Source organism: Trichosurus vulpecula, chromosome 3 (genome assembly GCF_011100635.1).
Source record: "Trichosurus vulpecula isolate mTriVul1 chromosome 3, mTriVul1.pri, whole genome shotgun sequence".
NCBI lineage: Eukaryota > Metazoa > Chordata > Mammalia > Diprotodontia > Phalangeridae > Trichosurus > Trichosurus vulpecula.
Window position 1 is genome coordinate 351343520 of NC_050575.1, and position 20346 is coordinate 351363865.

At 40.4% G+C, this 20346-nt stretch overlaps 1 protein-coding gene across 2 annotated transcripts in view; it reads left to right on the top strand.

Annotated features, from left to right (window-relative positions):
* The first annotated feature begins 3940 nt into the window (after positions 1-3940).
* KCNG3 (potassium voltage-gated channel modifier subfamily G member 3) overlaps positions 3941-20346 on the top strand; it is a 43522-nt gene continuing 27116 nt past the window's right edge. Inside the window, exon 1 of one of the 2 annotated variants that reach the window (XM_036752390.1) lies at positions 3941-4611. In XM_036752390.1, the coding sequence (XP_036608285.1) occupies positions 3941-4611 (671 nt within the window). The remainder of the gene's footprint in view (positions 4612-20346) is intronic. The other variant, XM_036752391.1, reaches the window with a different exon arrangement.

The following is a 20346-nucleotide window of genomic DNA, read 5'->3' on the forward strand; positions in this document are numbered from 1 at the left end:
TGCCCTCCCCACCCCCTTTTAAATCAACTCTCTAAGAATATAAACTGCAGAGTGTGCTGATTTGCATTGGATGAGCAGTTTCCTCATTGGGAATTTCCTGCCAATGAGATTATAGGTTCAATTCCCATTTTTATTATGGGAAGGTTCCCTGGGTAAAGGAAGGAGAGGAGATACATTAAGAAGTGTTATAACAAAAAGGCATATATATATATTTTAAATTTACCATTAAGAGGTTATTTCTGAGGGTGTTTCCTAAATTCCTGTTTAGTAGAATATAATTGCTTTTCTTTAATTTATTTATTTAGAAAAATGAGTTGAGTGCTGCTTCTATCAATAGCACTGACTGATCTCCGAATTTAAGCTGAAGCCAGGATATTACTGTTGAAATGAATTAAATGATTTAAACATAGACCTCTGTGCATTCTGAATGTAAAGTACACTTAGGAGATACAAAATTGTATTGTCATCAAATTAATTTGTTTTCCAAGCTCCAAATTTAATTTGAAGCGTGTTTCATTTCATCAATAGACTCAATTGAAAAGGTTTTTTAAAAGAATTTTGTACAGAGAGAAACTGAAAACAGAAATAGCAAATGCCAGAGCAAATAATAATCTTTCCAGCTGATCCACATTCTGTTGCTTATGATGCTTCTTGAAAGTATTTTTCAACAACTCCTCATGGAATTGGCTCTTGAGAGTGTGAACTATACTCTGGTCTCCAGGCTCATGCCCCTAGACTTTTCTTTGTCCTTCATGCCTCATAAACTAATCCATTCCCGGACCCTGCTGATTCTTTGACTTTAATGTTTCTCGGTGCGGCCCCTCAGTCACCCCAAGGGACACTACTCCAGCCTAGATTATTGCTACTCTCCTGTAAATGGTCTTCCTGTCTCCAGTCCATCATATCGTCCTAAAATAATCTTCCTAAAACATTGCTTTCATGTTATTCCTTTGCTTGAAAACCTTCCATTTAGATAAGATCTAAATTATACAGCTAGCTGGGCCCTTGAAATCCTTCCCCTCCTCATATCTTTAGCCAAGTCAATGTGCTCACTTTCTTCGGCATTGTACTTGATATATACTTAACAATCTTGAAGCCTTTGCTTTAGGGAATACTCTCTTCCATCCTCTCTGCCAAGCCAAGTCCATTGCCAAAACTGTACTGGGACTAACTTTTTTGAGGAAGCCTTTCCTGATTAGTGTAATGATGACCATTCAGCAAATAAACTGCTCCGGAGCTTTTAATTCCATTAAGTGCTGGAAACATAAATTGTCCAAATCTTATGAGAGGGGAAAAGAAGAAATCCGGCTTTCTATCTTTAAGAAATGATCCACAATTTTACTGAGTATAAAGAACCCCAATTCTTTTTTTTCCCCTAAGAAGTCAAAGCAACAGAGTAAAATGACTTTGTGACCTCTAGTGGGCGTTTTTCAATCCTACCAAATTCTAAGTAGGGGGCAAACATGCTTTGAGCGCTCTGTCCCAAGAGATCGTGAATCCATAACACCCAGTTCAATGAATTATTTGTTTTTCTACATTTATGTTTTGCTACTAAAACAGTTTAGGCACTGGGAGATCTTTTAGCCCCTGGTGTCACAGTGAAAAGCTAAGAATGTGGAAGGTAATTCAAGACAAGGGAACCCAGCAACCTTGGGCCCAGGCCAAAGTCCTTTGTAGAATCCCTAAAGGACTCCTTAGGCCTCTAAAAGCAAGCACCTTCCTTAGGTCTCGGGGTACTAGAAGCTGCAATTTATCAATGTATACTCAGGAAACCGGGACATCATAAAGAAGCATAATGATGCATCTGGTTCACTTCAAGGTTTACAGAGTACTTTCCTCACAAAAACAAAAACCCCTATGCATGCCAAGTATGACCACCCTGTTTTGGAAATGAGTAAATTGAGGCTGAGCGATTAAGTGACTAGCCTGTGATTATAGAGCTAGTTAGGGACAGGGGATCTGAAGACTGGTCTCCAGACTTCGGAAGCAGCCCTCTTCCCCCTACCTGGTGTTACAGAAAAAAAGAAAAAAGAAAAATAATCCTTTGCTCACTACTAAGTCCACGCCCTTTGGGGCTTTTATTGCATTCTAAAAGGGTTGGTAATGAGAAGGTCCTACTGCAGATCAATGCCAATGTGCTCGCCCCATTTTTTAGGGTTCCGCGGAGGAGTGTGCTTGTGGAGGCGGGAGAACTAGTAGGGGCGGCTTCTCTTTAGGGGAAGGGAGGAAACTGAGGGAAGCAGCGAGGGCAGTCGACACTGACGGATGGATGCTTTGATGTGTGCTCTCTCTCCACTGCACACATTACGTGGGTCTCTTCTGAGCGGGGGAGGGAACCGAAGAAAGTCGGCAGGAAAAGCTAAGACTGGGGGTTAGTCACCGAGAAATTCATCGAGCATATTCCAGAATCAGAGCTTGGCTCAGGAACACAATTTTCTGGAAAAGGCCCTTCAAACGCCGTCTGTCAGCTCCCTCGGGAAGCCCACTCCCCAATCCCGTGCCAGGGTCTGGGCATCTACAGCCCTTCCCGGGAACCCTTGGCACTGGAGTCTGGCGGCTGCAGGGAAGTCAGGTTGTTCAGCTCTCGTGCCCGCTGCTGGAGCTCTTGAAGTGGGCAGGGGACTGGCAGTTTCCCCCGACAGCCCCCAGGGCTCTGGGGGGTCAGGGGCCCCGTCTCATCCGCGAGAGCTCTAGGTTCAGCGCCTCATTTCATCCACCTCTCGCGCCCTCATTTCCCGGGTCTACCACTTCTCCCATCCCCAATTCTGGCACCAGCTGAAGGATTCTCCCTTCTCTCTCTCCCCGTCAGCAGCAGCCCCGCACAATGCAAGTCCACACCGTCCCTTCCCCGCCCCCCGATCTCCTCCTTCACCAGCCGAGGGTTTCCCCGACCGTGTCTTCATACCCAGAAGCAGAGGGGGTCTACCAGTCCGTGGGAGCCCCTGGGACTGGCTCGGGGACCTGCCACGGAGGGGTGGGCTGACGGCGTGGGGAACCGGGAGCCCGGGGAATCCCGGCTCGAGAGGAGGGGCAGGAGTAAGGTGGGGCCGAGAGGAGAGGGAGGGGCCGAGAGGGAAAGGGAGGCTGGAGAAGGAGAGGAGGAAACAGAGCTGGGGGAAGCAAAGGGGCCTGGGGCGGGGAGAGGAGGGAGGGCCGGGAAGGAGGCCCCGCCCCCACCTCCTCTGTCCTCCCTCTGTGGAGCCGCCTCGCCGACTCAGTACCTCTACCTCTGCCTCTGCCTCAGGACGGCTGTTGGCTACAACCTTAGTCTGAGGGAGCAGCCCTGGGGGCGTCGAGGAGCGCCCCCACCCCTACACCTAGCATCTCTTCTGCCCGAGCCCCCTCATCCCCTCTGGGGCTGCAGTAGCCGACGGTTCATCGGTCCGAGAGGGCGCAGCTCTGACCACCGAGGCAACATTCTCTTGCCTGTGAGGGGGGCATCGCTGGCATCGAGGCTGGGGCCAGGCTCACCACGGTGGGCGCAAGAACTCCGAAGAGGCCATACGGTTCCCGAGGGGAAGAGAATACTGGGGGTGGGAGGGAACCGCTGAAAACGACCTCGCCGTCCACTGCCCCTGACTCCTGTGAGGTCAGAGGAGCTCCGACCTCACGCCATCCCTGCTCTCCGCCTTGCAGGCGGCACTTTGCTGGGGAATTCCATAGTGCGTGCCCCGACCAGGCGGCCGTGGGCAGCGCTGGGGGTGGTTACGGGGCGGACGAGCCTTGCAGCCCCTGGGGGGGCCTTTGGGGACATCCAGGAACACACACCCCTGCCTAGCGACTGTTGGAAGGCTCAGTTAGTCTCCTTGGGGGTCCCCGACAGCATGTACGCCCCCTGACAGGCAGTTACGCCGCGCAACTCGTTGTGTGCTGGGGGAAGCCAAGTGGTGGGGAACTAGGAGAGCCCTGAGCTGACGGGCCTGGCCCGGGGCCGCCAGCCATGACCTTGGGCCGAGGAGGGATGGCTTCGGTGGTGCTGAACGTGGGCGGCGCCCGCTACTCGCTGTCCCGGGAACTCTTGAAGGACTTTCCACTGAGTCGGGTGAGCCGGCTCCACGGTTGCCGCTCCGAGCGGGATGTGCTAGAGGTGTGCGACGACTACGACCGTGAGCGCAACGAATATTTCTTCGACAGACACTCGGAGGCCTTCGGCTTCATCTTGCTCTATGTGCGCGGCCACGGCAAGCTGCGCTTCGCGCCACGGATGTGTGAGCTCTCCTTCTATAACGAGATGGTCTATTGGGGTCTGGAGGGCGCACACCTCGAGTACTGCTGCCAGCGCCGCCTAGACGACCGCATGTCGGACACTTACACCTTCTACTCAGCTGACGAGCTGGGTGCGCCTGGCCGCGAGGAGGCGCGGGCTGCCAGGGGGTCCGAGCCAGCGGCTGCCAAAAAGCGCTGGCTTGAACGGATGCGCAGGACCTTCGAGGAGCCCACATCCTCGTTGGCCGCTCAAATCTTGGCCACCGTATCGGTGGTGTTCGTGATCGTATCCATGGTGGTACTGTGTGCCAGCACCCTGCCAGACTGGCGGGCCGCTGCTGTGGACAACCACAGCTTGGAGGAACAGAGCAGGTACACCGCCGGCCCTGGGAGGGAGCCTTCCGGGTAGGACGCACCGCTTCTTTGCCCCCTCCCCAGTGTCCAGTCCCGTCCAGTTCGTCTGTCCAGTTTCTCTGTTCTGTCTGCTTGCCGGACTTCAGGCCTCTGTTGTTGCCTGAGAGGCTCCAACCTAATAGCTAATAGGAAAATAGGGTCTTCCCTCGCACCTCATTCATTATCCCTGTAGCTCTGGACTTGCCCAGGCATAATAGAAACATAATTCAGGACAAGCTAGGACAGAATAGGGCAGACGAGTACAGTGAATAAGATTTTATTAAGTATTCCTGTTCAATTCGAGAGAGGAATTACCAGTTATTTGGGAAAATTCTCCAGGTCCTTCGTCAGAGAAAATTGTTATTGGAGACAGAGAAACCACCTTTTTCTATAATTAAGCTTTTTGTAGGAAGCAACAGGCTAATTAGACTTCTAAACTCCTAGCTTCCTGATTTAACACCTTAGCTTCGAGCTAAGAGGACTTTGAATTATTTGCCCATTTTAGTCAGTTTGAAAGGTTGCAGGCTTGTTAAGGTGAAATGTGGTGCACTCTTGAAGAATTTATATGCTAAGCCTTGGGCTTGTGTGCTGAAATTGAATTTTTATATTATAGAAGAGGCTAACTCACCAATACTCTGTAAATAATGTGTATCCTATCCCCCCACCTTAAAAAGTTTTATTGGTGCAGTCTTACTGTTGTGCTAGTCAGTACCCCAAATACCGTCCTAATCCCTTCTCCCCTCCACCTGCAAAATATTTAGAGAACAAAGCAAATGACCATACTGTGATATAAAAGGTTGACACTGGCCTTCAGTCAGTTACACAAAGGAAAAAAAAAGGACTGCAAAGAAGAACATTTAATCCTATCAAAACCCACATTAACTGTGATGAAAGATCAACATTTCCATTTTTTCTGAAGTTTACCTTGCCCTTTTTATGATGATACTATAATCCTGTTTAGGCAATGCTTGAGCAAAGAAAAGCAGGGTATTTATTTCACATGTTTAATACTGGTATTTTAGTGCCAGAAATTAATGTAAAATGCAGTTGTACCTTCTATAAAAGAAAATGTATGTATGCATTTATTTATTTAGAATCATAGTTGGAAGTAGAGGGACCCAGAAGAGACCTTTAAAACCATAGGCTTTAGAAATGGAAGGGACCTGGGATTCTCATAATGAAGAAACATGCTTTGAGAGAAGTAGCTTGTCCTAGGTTTCAGAAAGTAAGTGACAGCTGAATTTAAACCCAGGTCTCCTTCACATCCAGTATGTTTTCTTACTTCACCATAGTGTCTCATTCCAGTTTTACAGCTGTATTTTTACAGATAGGACTGATACAACAAGTTCTCAAAAAATATACTGTGCTTTAAACATCACAGTTGTTAGAGCTTAAAGGTTTGCCTCATCACCCATTAGTGTTAATCACAGAGTTCACAGACTTATGTAGTCTTTCTCTGATAGAAGAGTGCTGATTTGCCATATTTGGGGGGGGGGGGAAGCTGCTATATAAGTGTAATAAAATTGTCTGCTCTCAAAGAGATGCCATTTTGGGATGAAATATAAGATACACTGTGAGAAGAAATTCATTAGAAAAGCCATTTAATTGAGGGTTGTAGGTATCTTATGTTTTAAATTTACATATAATAATTATCTAGATAAAAAATTGACTAAATGTTTATTTACTATGTGCCAAGAACACTGCTAAGTGTTGAGTATATAAATGCATATAAGCAAATAGCACAGTTCTTGTCCTCCAGGAGCTTACAGTAGGATGAGGGAAGACAACACATAAAAGGGTGATAAAAATGGAGGGGAGATGGTATGGAGGTAGAAGAAGGCAAAAGAATGCTCATCTTTGAGAGCCAGAGGACACAGGTGGCAGAGTCCAATATACATCTACTACAATAGATATTTTAATCCACAGTAAAATTATTGTATATATTCAAACAAAAAAAGTCCTGATTCTTTAAATGGGTAATGTTAGAAATAAAGAAGAAACATCATAAGAAAATTACTGGCCTGGAAATGATTTGATAGTATCGGTAGAATTCTAAGGATATGTTTGGTTGCTCTATAGTAGAAAAATAAAGTGGAAAATGAAGACAGTTGTTGGTACAGATATTGAGGGGTCTGGCTAATGTCAGTATATAATAAAGAATGATGACCAAACCTAAAAAAATTCATGTCAGGAAGAGAGTGAGTTATCTAGAATGTGAAATAGACTACATTAAGTAGGGTCAGAAGATCTATGTTGGAATGCCTGGAGGGCAGGGGGACAAACGGCTATGGTCAGTTGGTCAGAAGGGAACAGAAGAGGTCAAGGAGAGAAACTAAGATACAGAGAAAGTAAGAAAAGGAAGAGAATAAGGTTAGTGTGTTGTGTTTTAATAACATTTACATGAAAACTTTTTAAAACTATTTCAGGCCATACATACATACGTATATACATACATATATATATATATAGTTTCAGGTAAAAGTATCTTTGCCTGGACTTACTTTGGTAATTGACCCAATTCTATGATCTGCCTCTTTATTTGCATCTTGTATAAAGTACAAACTCCTCAATGTGGCATTTCAGATCCTGCCTGGCTATAGTCATTCTGCCTTCTAGCTAGTCTGAACTACTTGCTGTGCTCCTGATTCAGACTATGTCCCATCTTTACAGCTTTGCACAGATGTTCCTGCATCCCTGGAATGGCATCTCTCCACGATATCTTTGTTTCCTCCAAGGCTTAGCTCATATGCCATCTCTAAAAAAGCCTTCCTGATCCTGTCCCGATCTCCTTAGTTTCTAATAATCTCTCCCTCTTCCCATTTGTATTTTCAATCTATGTAAATATTTTATCCCTTCTAGTAAAATGTAAGCTTCTTGAAGGCACTGACTGTTTATCCTTTTGTCTTTTTATGCCCAGCATACCTACCCAGATAGACTAGCACAGTGCCCAGATGATTTTTATTTGTACAGTTGGGCTTCACTTAAGACAACTCTGTATCAGAAAGACCAAATAGATATGTTAGAGTGATAACTTGGATTTTGGAGGGATTCTTCACTTCACAAAAAAATTGGCTAGTTCTTTTAAAAAAGATTTTCCCCTAACATTTTTGGTTGTTTTTGGTTTATCTCAGGGGCTGCTCTTCATGACCCTTTAATTTGGGCTCCTATTATTTTGCTGCTGAGCTGTTATGGTTACCTTCCATACAGGCTGCATCTCTCGACTTTATCTATCTCTACAACACTGCTAGATTTATCTTCTTTAAACTGTTTTGATTTTGCCCCTCCCCTGCTCAAAACCTCTACATTTCCTAATGCCAATCATATCAAGTAACTTCACATTTATAAAGTACTTTAAGGTTTACAAAACCCTTTCCTCAAAATGCCTCCTGTGAAATAGTATAAGCAATGGGTACATTAGTAGTGTAAGTAATAGATGAAGAAATTGGGCCTCAACAAGGCTAGGGGACTTGTCCAAGGTCACATTGTTAAGTAAATATTAGAACCAAGCTGTGAATCCAGATTTTACATGACTCCAGGTCTAGTATTTCTTCTGCTATGCCATTCAGCCTCTCAAATAAATAAGATAAATAAAATTTACTCTAGCCTTCAAAGTTCACTTTCATAATGTGATCTCAAACCTCCCTTCTAGCCTTATCTCATTATCTTCAATATATTGTATAGTGGACACTTTGATAGATGCTAGAGTATACGGAGATATAGTTAGCCCCTGCCCTTAAGGTATTTACAGTCTACTAATGTTTTAAGTAAATACCGGATAATTTAAGGGAAGAGAGAACATTAACAATTAGGGGTATAAGGAAAGGTTTTCAAGTAGGAGATAACAGCAGTGGGAGCTTTAGAGGAAGTTTAGAGTTCTAAGTGTGGACTAGGGTGCTGTTAGTAGCGTGGAAAGGAAAGGGATGTATATGAGAGGGAACAATTATTTCATAAGAGCCTACTATGTTCAAGGCACCATGTGAGATGCAAGAGATAAAAAGAGAAATACTAAAACAGCTCCTGCCTGTAAGGAAATGACATTTCTTTTGGGGGGCGGGGTTAGGGTGGGATGGGGAGGGATATAGGCATGCAACCAATAAGCAAATTCAAAATAAACCAATGTCATTTGAAATGAGAAAGAGCCTAATGACCGAGGGGGCTAAGAAAAGCTTCAAGTAGGAATTGATTCCTGAGCTGGTGTATGAAGGAAGTTAGGGATTTGAAGAGATACAGAGGATTGAAGGATTGATAGGACTGTGTATGAAGTGGAGGACTTAGGCTCAAAGACTAATTCTGCTATTTGTCACTCTTTGTTTCAGTTTCCCCACTCTAAAATGAGGGAGTTTAATTTGGCGATCAATATTCTAACTGTAAATCTTTGATCATGTGACTTGATGACAGATTAGATATGAGAGGAAGGAAGGAAACAAACAAGGAAGTATTTATTAGGCATCTACTGTGTGGCAAAAGCTTTACAAGTGTTATTTCATTTGATCTCACAATAACCCTGGGAAGTAATAATAATAATAGCTAACATCTATATAGCACCTGAAGCAGCTGGGTGGCTCAGTGGATAGAGTGCCGGGCCTGGAGTCAGGAAGACCTGAGTTCAAATTTGGCCTCAGACACTTACTAGCTGTGTGACCCTGGGCAAGTTACTTAACCTCTGTTTGCCTTAATGCAGTGGAAAAGGAAATGGCAAACCACTCTTTGCCCAAAAAACTCCATGGACAATATTGGTATACTATGGTCCACAGGACCATGAAGAGTCAGACATGACTGAACAACAACAACAAACATAGCTACTTTGTGCCAAGCACTTTACAAATATTAAATTTAACCTAATTTGAACATTACAACAACCCTGGGAGATAGGTGCTGTTATTATCCCCATTTTACTGTTGAGGAAACCGAGGCAAACAAAGGTTAAGTGGCTTGTCCAGGGTCATACAGCTAGTAAGTGTCCAAAGCTGGATTTAAATTCAGGGCTTCCTGACTCTGAGCCCAGTGTTCTGGGCACTATAAGCTCCCTCAATGAGTGTTTACTGATTGACTGACTGTTAAAACACTGGACCTGGAATGAGGAAGACATTGGTTTGAATCCCCTTCAGATACTTACTAGTTGTATGACCTTTGACAAGTTACCGCTGAACTTCCGTTTCCTTCTCTGTAAAATCATGGGGTTGCACTAGATTGACCTCTAAGATCCCTGACAACTCTAAATTTATGATCTATGAGGATCATCTCACATTTCCAACCTTATTACTCCCCTTCACTCAGCCAACTTTGATCTAGTCAACCTTGTCTTCTTGCTTTCCCTCCAACCTCCAGCCTCTTTGTACTGTAGGCCCCCATGCCTGAAATGCACCCTCTCCTCACCTTAATGTCTTAGAATCCCTGGTTTCCCTCAAAGCTCTACTTAAACACCTCCTGGTACCGGAGTCTTTTCCTAAGACCCCTAGCTCCTAGTACCTTCCCTCCGAAATGATATCTTTTGTATTTCTCTTGTATCTTCTTGTATCTTTTATGTATGTGAGAGAACAGAAGCTCCTTGGGAGGAATCACTGTTTCATTTCTGCCCTTGTATCCCTAGTCCCTGCCTAACACCGAATTCTTAGCTTCTGGAGGATAGGCTAGGTGAGCTGTGAAACAATGATTTGTTTCTCCCTTTTGTTTTTTTTCCTTCTACTTCACATACAATGATTTGTTTCTCCCTTTTGTTTTTTTTTCTTCTACTTCACATACTATACTAATTTGCATCCTCTAAGAGATTTAATTCATTATACTTCTTTAAATTTTTTGTTGTTTTCTATGCAATAAATCTTGCTTGTTCTCATTCAATGTTAAGAACATGCTCTTTAGAGCTCCCATATTGAAATTTTGATCTTAGATTTTGATTATATTGTTCTTAATTTCTTGGCTTAAAGTCATAACATTTTGTAAACTAAATTTAGGAAGTAGTTGTAAACCACTCTTTATGTAAAAGCTGTACTTAAAATTGGGAATCTGTCATTTGAATTTTTATTTGAAAAACCATATCACACGCATACACACACACACACACACACACACACACACACATTTATCTGCCTTGCTTGCCAGCACAGCAGACTCTCAGTCCATTCTTTAATACACACACACACACACACACACACACACTCTTATGGTTAAAGCATGGACTCAGAGTTTGCTATGCTCACAGTTAAGGCAGATAGATACTTATGAGATACCTTCACTTCATGAAGGTATTTCCCTCCCCTGCCATTGCAAGTCCACAATCTAGTCCTCAGGAACTTTTTTTCATCTCAGAGATGCTTGGGTCCTTGGTAAACGAGTTACATCACTGAAACTTACACAAGATGGCTTTTATAAACCAGAATGACAATTTGTTTATTTACAATGAGACATATAATTGCCAAAGTAGTGAGAGCACTTCCATTAACTGTAAGTTAGCATCGATATTCTCATCTTAGGAAAGTCTGCTTGGAAAATAAAAGTATTAATAGATAATTGCATGGTGGATACTGAATCTGAGGAAAGCGACCTTAAGGGGTGGCCTGTTGTAGTGGATAGAGTGCTAGACCTAGAGCTAGGAAGCCCTGGTTTCAAATCTTGCTTCAAACATTTACTCTCTCTGTGACTATGGACAAATCACTTAACCTCTCTAGGTCTCATTTTTCTCATCTGTGAAATAAAGGGTGGACTCAGTGACCTCTGAGGTTCCTTCTAGCTTTAAATCTATGGTCCTATTAACTAGCCCCCCACCTAGTAGTGCCTTCCCCCCCCCAAAATTAATTTGTCCTCAGCTAGAATAATTTAGATCACTTTTTTTTTTTTAGAGTCAGTCTCTTGGGTCAATTAAGCAACTCTCAGTTTTCAATTTTGCTTAGCATTCACCAAATACATCTGGCATTATGTTTCATTGTGATAGATATGGGTCCATTCTTGGGGTGGATTCAAGGTAGGATATGGACAAAAGTCTCATAGGATAAGAAGCTGTGGCTGGATTATGATCTGTGTCAATGAGACTGGTGAAGTATAAAGGAGAGATAGGCTATAATTTGTAAAATTGTAGCCTGTTTTACATTAGCTACATTTTAAATTGATTCCTTTTTAAGAGAGACACCGAAGGCTTTTGCTAAGATTCAGGAAAGGCCCCAATCTTATTAGTGGAATGCTTACAAACCATTTCCTAGGGTAAATTACTTTGGTAGCTGGGTAATCTCATTTCTTTTATATTAATTCTTTTTAAAAAAATTTTTTTTTATTCCTGAAGCTTAAATACACAATAAGAAAAGAAAAAAGAAACATATTTTAAACTCAAATATTGAAACTTAAATAATAAGGAAAGAAAAAAAGCATTTCATGTGCACAGCAGAATATGAGAAGATTCAGAATACATAGCAATAAATTTACATTGCAAGAAAGCCTAAATACTATGAGCTGTGTTGATAGATGTCCATCTTTTCTTTGCTTCCTTGTTAGTTTTCTCTTGTTCTCTGCTGTACACTTTTTACTTTGTTCTTTTTCCCCCTTCTTCTCCTCCCCTCCCTACCCCAGAAGGCTACAATTAAGCTCTATTTATTTACGTATAGATATAAACATATAGATACATATATACAGACATACATATAGAGACATATGCTTTCCCTAACAAATTCTACTTTTAATCTTTGTTTTTATGTTTGTGCATATCTATTTCCTATCCCTCCTAACTCTTCTACTTTACTTCTACCTGCTACCTTGCCTTCCTACTACTTAACCTACTTCCCCTTCAAGGATCCCTCCCTTGTTCTCCCATCCCCATTAATCTAAACACCTATTTTTACCCCTCCCTCACCCTCCACTCTAGAAATCCCTCTTCCCACTCCCTATCCCCTTAGTGTTGTATTTCTTTCTGAATTTAGAAGACTGTTATACTCATACACACACACATACAAACATACATATGTACACACACATATATATGTATGTACTGTTCCCTATGAAAGTAGGTTTCCAGAACTAACAGCCTTCCTCCCCCATCAAATTCCTCTGTGTCAGTTCTTCCTCTCTCACCTTATTTGTATAAAATAACTACTCTTTTTAGGTGTTCCTTAATAGTTTTACTTTTTAACGTCATATCATACTCAGGTCTACCCCAATCTTTCTTATGAACTACCCAATTACTAATAACAATCTTAGACATACGTTTTACATTTTACATACATAAGAGGTAAACAGTCTGTCTTTATTGAGTCCCTTGTAATTAGTCTTTGGTTTGTACCTTATATTTCTCTTGGTTCTCGTGTGTCAAATCTTCTCGTAAGTTCAGGTTTGTTCGTTTTTTTAAATAAAGTCCTGAAAGTTTGACAGTTCATTAAATGTCCATTTTTTTTTCATTCAGGATTATGCTTAGCTTTTCTGGGTATAATATTTTTGGCCAGAACCCCAGTTCTTTTTCTCTTTGATATATAGTGTTCCAATACCTGCAGTCTTTTAGTGTCTCTGCTGCTAGGTCTTGTGTGATTCTAATTGTGGCACACCATATTTAAATTGTTTTTTTCTTGTTGCTTGTAATATTTTCTCCTTGAGCTGGGGGTTTCAGAATTTAACTATGGTATTCCTATAGGTTTTCCTCATAGGATCGCTTTCAGGCAGTGATCAGTGTTTTTTTTTTTTTTCTATTTTCACTTTCCCCTCTTGTTCTAACAACTAAGGACAATTTTCTTTAATTGTTTCTTATATTATTGTATCAAAATTCTTTTTTTGACCGTAGCTTTCAGGTAGTTTGATTATTCTTATATTTTCTCTTCTTGATCTGTTCTCTAGATCAGTTGTTTTTCTTATGAGATGTATCACATTCTCTTCTATTTTTTCATTCTTTATATTTTGTTTTATTATTTCTTGATCTCTTATAATTTCGCTGGCTTCCCCTTCTCTAATTCTGATTTTCAAGGAGTCATTTTCTTCCTTCAGATTCTGGATTTCCTTTACTAATTGGTTGACTTTCTTTTCATAATCTTCTTGTTTTTCTTGGATTGGTGTTTTTTTTTAAAGTTTTTCCTCAGTCTCTCTCATTTGATTTTTAATCTTTTTAAAGTTCTTCTATGAATTTTTTTTTGAGCAGGAGACCATTTGACATTACTCCCTGGGGTAGAAGAAGGTTTATTTCCTTCAATATCCTCCTCTGAAGATGAACCCTGCTCTTCTCTATTCCCATAGTAACTCTCTATGGCTGTATTCTTTCTCCTTTGCCTGTGCATTTTTTTTGGTAGTGCCTTAGTTTTTATAATCACCTCTAGTCCTGGGGAATGGGGGTGGTGCCTCTGTTCTCAGATCCTCTTCATTTCTCCCCTCTGGCCTGGAACTGGAACCAAGACCTCCAGCCTCCTGTAAATGCCCACAGCCAGCAGTGTTCCTGCCCCACTGCTTCTGCACTCACTGGTCATGTGCTGGTTCCTTCTTGCCCCTGCTATGTCTCAGCAGCACAGCTGGGTCTGGTGTTTCTTGTCAGCAGAAGTTTCCTCGATCTTCCCCAGCTCAGATGCCCAACACGCCTCACTGTCTAGAGGGTAAAAGTTTCTGTGGCTGAGGCCAAGGCAGCTTCCCAACCCAGTTAATCCCAGGGCTTGCCTATTGTTTAAGGGAACCTAGGACCTAGGTTGGAGATGTTTACTCTTTACAGGGACCAAACCCCTTCATGGGGTTTTTCTTCAGATCTTCTCTGTTGTTCCAGGAGTGCCCCTGCTCTTCCCCTACTCATTCATTTTTACTCCTCTATATTTGCCCTGAGGTGCTATTTCATCTCCTTTGTGGGGGAAAGATCTTGAGAACTTGGAGTTTTCTGACCTACTCAGCCATCTTCCCAGAATCCTCTCTCTATATTAATTCTTAATAATGTGTTTCAGAAGGTAACTTTTAACCTTATTTGGAAATGTCTGCAGCCCCCAGTGCACTGACCATATTTTAAATATTCAAATAAATCAGATTATTTGAGAATTTAATCATATGCTTGATCCATGATTATGATGGAATATAAGCCAGGGTTTTAGTGAATTTAGTGATTTAGTGAAATTCTTCAATAGTATAGTACTCAATGACAAATAGACAAAATCTTTTTTTCTGCCAGTTTTAGATCTCATTGTAAACATTGCTCATTTGTCGATTCCCTTACCCCAACCAAAGTGCTAAAAGTGCTCATTTCTTTTCTGAAAGCAAAACATTTTTAGTGTTATTCTTAAATATTTTAATATTATGTAAATGATAATTTTTATAACATATGGAAATTCCAAATCACTTCTAAGTAAGATATGATATTGTGGTGGTATTATGTGGAGTTGGGTTTTTTTACATTTCTAAAAGCCATAGTTGATTATGAACACGACCCAAGTTGGCCCTTCAGAGACACATAATTTTTTTTTCCTTTTTGCTTCTCCGAATCGCAGCTTTGCTTCTCTCAGCTGATAATAACTTAGCTGGTTATACCTTCTAAGATAAATTTTGAACTCCTAAAATAAAAAAAATTATTTCATTTTTCCATCTGAGGGTTTCTTTTTTTACTAAATATAGGGGTTGAAGCAGTTATGCATATATGAATAATTTTTTAGATTATGAACAGTCAGAACTTGTTAACATTTGAAATGTACAGGCAAAGCAAATATGGAATTGAGAAAATTATCTGAATATTTTAGACCAAAAAAAATGTTGGAGGAGAAAAAATTTGCTTAACCTTATCCATAAATTGCTTAGTTTGCTAAGTTTATTGCCTTCTGGCATTTTATATATGACAATATAAGTCAACTGATGACTTAGGTTGCCTCTTATTTGGATTTTTCAATATAGCTTTAGAATTGAATAATAACAACATTCATATAGGGCTTTAAAGTTTAGAAAGCACTTTACATATACCATCACATTTTAGGCTACCAACATCCATATAAAGTTGTTGCCAGAAGTATTATCATGCCCATTTTACAAATAAGGACACTGAAGCTTAGAGGGCTTAAGAGATGCCTGTAACCACAATAGTTTAGGTGTCAGAGGTAAGATTTGAACATAGATTCCCTCATTTTTAGTCTAGGACCATACACCATGTAGAGCAGATTCCAACAGACAAACAGGTTGTGTTACCAAAGTTCATTTGATGTTGTAGTGCTCAGACCTGCTGTACTATTCAGAATATGCCATACTTTCAAATATCAAAAATCTCATTGATTCAGAGTTCACTCCAGTGATGTCAGTCAGAACCCATCCTTATCTGCCTGTCCTATTCAACTCTTACACATGTCCTCCCAACAGTTTGCCCAAAGTGGTTCACCCAACATCCTGGAATCCTTCCTTATTCTCTTCTGACATCATGAGGATTTTCTTGCTTGGTTACTCTACTCTGGACTTGTGTGGAAACCTTATTATCCTTCAAGGTCAAATCAACCTTGGTACTCACTCTTTACCAGTCTCTTCTGCCCCTGGGACCTCTGAATGGAGGGTGCATCAAAGAGCTCCTCCCTAAACTTCCATTTAAAGAGGACCTCCAGGCCAGCTGTCTCTTCATTTCCCACCTGGCTATACTACTTGGGAATGCTCCATCATGTTCCCACCTTTAACATAATCCTCCCTTTCCTTCCCTGACTTTGCATCTTTTTTTTTTAATAGTTGCAATCAATTTATTAAAAGAGATGATTGGTTAGGCATCTGCAATGGTGACTTCAACTTCTACACCTGGTTCAGTGCCGAGAGAAGTAATCTGTTTAAAAATTTCATAAGGACTGTGCAAATCAATAAGGCGTTTGTGGATTCTCATCTGGAACCGACCCCAGGTCTTTGAACCTTCACCACAAGGAGCCTTTCTAGTTGTGATCCGAAGGTCTTAGTGGGCATTTGGAAGGGTCCCTTCACTTCCAAGTTCTTTTCTTTGGTTTCTCTAATTAGGTCAGCACACATTTTCTCGAGTAATTTCACATTGCGGGTGGTGAGGGTGATCTGGTTCCAGTGAACGGCCACAATGGGCTCCACAAGGGTCTTGCTGGTGTCTTTGAAGGCCATGGCAGTGGAGCGGCTTCCTGACCGACTTACTCCTCGGTGAGAATGAACAGCAGTGAGTCAGGAGGAGAAGAGGCAGGGACTGCCGGCTCCACGCGGCTGTAGCAGCGATACCTCCACCAAAGACGCATCCTTTTTTTTTTTTTTAAAGTGTTGTTTCCTCTGCTAAGATTGTAAACTCCTCGAGGGCAAAGACTTTTTCTTTTTCGTATCTATGACTCTAGTACTTAACACAGTGCCTGATACATATTAGATACTTAGTAAATGTTTATCGACTGACTTAACGAGGCTACCAGGCTATGAGTGGAACCCTCTGGCCATCCCCCATTCATCCTTAGATCTCAATATGTGACTATCCCATCCTTTGTCATGTAGCTCTTTGATGACATCCTTTACTCCTGTTTTCCAGAGGTCTTTGTGTCTTATGTTGTAGCCTGTTCACACCCACCACATGCATTTTCATTATCCTTATCTTTGAGGCAGTGGTGTTCCAGGTCTTGCTTTCAATACTAGTAAAATGTTTGTATTAAAAAGATGAGCCTTACCTGTTATAGAAAAAAAAATTTTTAAAAATGCTTTGCAATTTTCTGGAAGTCATTTAGCTTGCTCTCCTTCTCCTTTTCAATTACCTGCCCCTAGCATACTGTTCATCTGTATTGTCTGTTCCAGATATACCTGCTGTTGGAGCAGCTCTGTAGGGTATCCATTGTAGGGTATCTTGTAGGGTATCCATTCAGAACCATGATGAAACTTGATCGTCTATTTGTTCTTTCCTGCATGGATGGACAGGCCAAACTCTTTTGAATGATAATATATCTTTTCCAGAAGCGTTTCTGCAGTGTCTTGGGACTCAATGCAGTCAATACAATGTCATCTGCAAAAGAAACATCTGGAGAACCTCATTCTCCACTGAGAATTCCTTTTGGTTCGGGACTCTTCACTGAATTTCCTCCATCACATTGGCAAATGATGTTGGCTAGTATGTATCTCCTTGGTTTTTGTTTATATTATTTCATTTTATTTTTATTTATTTGTTTATTTATTATTTATTTTATTACTAGAAGGTCAATGGATAGGCTATTTCTATTACATCTTCCAAGAAATCTTAAATGATCTTGATGTTTGAACAGATGAACCTTATTGTAAAAGTCATTAATGGTATTTTGTTCTTCTGAGTTAAATGTTTTTTTCAAAAAAAAATAAGCATAATGGTATCTTTTGTTCTCTACATCTTTCAGAAAATCAAGATGGTAGGGGCAGCTAGGTGGCACAGTGAGTAGAGCACTGGTCCTGGAGTCAGGAGGACCTGAGTTCAAATTTGACCTCAGATACTTGACACACTTACCAGCTGTGTGACCTTGGGCAAGTCACTTAACACCAATTGCCTGCCTTCCTCCCTTAAAAAAAAAAGTAAATCAAGGTGGTAAAGATGTGACTGAATATCATTTGTGAAAGTCTTTTGGTTCCCTCTTTTTTTTTTGGTAAATAATTATTTTATTTTTTTCAAATTACACATAAAGATAGTTTTCAACATTCATTTTTTATAAGATTTTGAGTTCCAAATTTTCTCCCTCCCCACCTCACTCCCCAAGATGGCAAGCAGTCTGATAGATCTTATATATTTGCAATAATGTTAAACCTGTTTTCATATTAGTCATGTTGTGAAAGAAGAAACAGAACAAAAGGGGAAAGCCATGAAAAACAAAAAGAAGCGAAAATAGTATGCTTTCATCTGCATTCAGTCCATAGTTTTTTCTCTGGATGTGGATAGCATTTTTTTATCATGAGTCCTTTGGAATTGTCTTAGATCATTGTATTGCTGAGAAGAGCTAAGTCAATGACAGTTGGTCATTGCACAATGTTGCCGTTACTGTGTACGATGTTCTCCTGGTTCTGTTGACCTCACTCAGCATCAGCTCATTTAAATCTTTCCAGGTTTTTCTGAAATCTGCCTGCTCATAATTTCTTATAGAATAATAGTATTCCATTATATTCATATACCAGAACTTGTTCAGTCATTCCCTAATGGATGGGAATCCCTTCAATCTCTAATTCTTTGTCTTTGTGCCCTCTTAATACACTCATTGAGGTAAAAATAATCATCCTAATGATTTTGTATCGATGAGAGCTTAAACATATAGTTAGTTGTTGATGTGTTTCCAATCACCTTACTTTGATGTTATTAAGGTCCATTTTTTTTGTACACTGTTGGTACCTTCCCCTCCTTGAAATACCTTGAAAAATGGCCCTTAATACTCTAAAAATTGTATCACCTCCAGCACAGTTTTTCTCAATCTATTATCCAATTCAGTTCTTTACTATCTTTGTTTTTTTAATGCCTTCTCTACTTCTTCTATAAGCACGTCAGGGATGGTGATGTTAGGGGACCAAGTATGGTAGTTCCATAGTCACTGATGGATAAAATATTTTGTTGCAATAAAATTTTAAAATCTTCTCTATTTTTCTTCTACTTGTAGTGAGCTTTCTGTTTTCATTTTTGAATGTACTTGGGATGATTTTGTTTAGTTGGATATATTGCCAAACTTTCTTTGGACTGGTTTTACCCTCCACTGTTTCTGTCTGCTTCATGAGTTAATACTGTTCATAACCTCTCATCATCCTTCTTTGTAAAATTTTACAAATTTATATTCTAACTTAGTGTTGCACAGGGCAGGCAACTCTTTTCATTTTGCTAGTAAGTCAAATATTTGCTGGCTTTCTGGGCTCTTTTGTTTCCTTGTTGTAGCAATTATTTTACATTGGTTTAACTTCTGGAAAACATTATTATGGTTGGTGTCAATGCCATTTCTGTGGTCCATTTTTATACTCTTTGAAGAAAAATTTAATGATATCTTTTGTTTTTACTTCATCTAAATTTCCCCTCATAAAAAGCCTTCATAAAAAGCCATCATTTATAACAAAGAATTAAAAAAATAATAAGAAATGAGAAAAATCAACCTAACTGATTAATACAGTGAAAAAGTGTGGCAATATATGCAATTTTCCACACTGGTAGACTTCCTGCCTCACCTCTACAAAGGAATGAGGGAAGGTATCTTTTCATATCTCTTCTTTGGGATCAAGCTTGCTCTTTGTAATTTCGCAACATTCTTCTTTTATTGTTTCATAGGATTTTTTTTTTCATTTTCATTGTAGTATTGTCATGTACGTTCTTTTCTTGGCACAGCTTATTTCTTTTTGCATCAGATCATATAAGTCTTTCAGTGATTCTATGTATTCATCATACGTTGTTTCTTATGTCATTCTAACATTCTATTAAATTAATGTAATACAATGTATTTAGTTGTTCCCCAATATATAGGCATCTACTTGCTTCTAGTTCTTTGCTACCCAAAATAATGCTACTATAAATATTTTAATATATTTTCAAGCTTCCTTTTTATCAGTGACCTCTATTCATAAGAGTAGAATCTCTGAGTCAAAGAATATGGGCAGTTTAGCCACGTTACTTTTGTCATTCAAATTGCTTTCCAGAATGGTTGTATTGATTCACAGTTCCACCAATGATACCTTAGCATGTTAATCTTTCCACAACTTCTCCAACACTGGACTCCTTCTGGTTTTTTGGTCATCTTTGCCAACTTTCTGGATGTTAGACAAAACCTCAGAGATGTTTTGTTTTGCATTTCTCTTATTATCTTTTATTTTGATCATTCTTTCAAATTGTTAAGTTTGCATTTCTGCTTGTTCATCTGGTCACTTATCCGT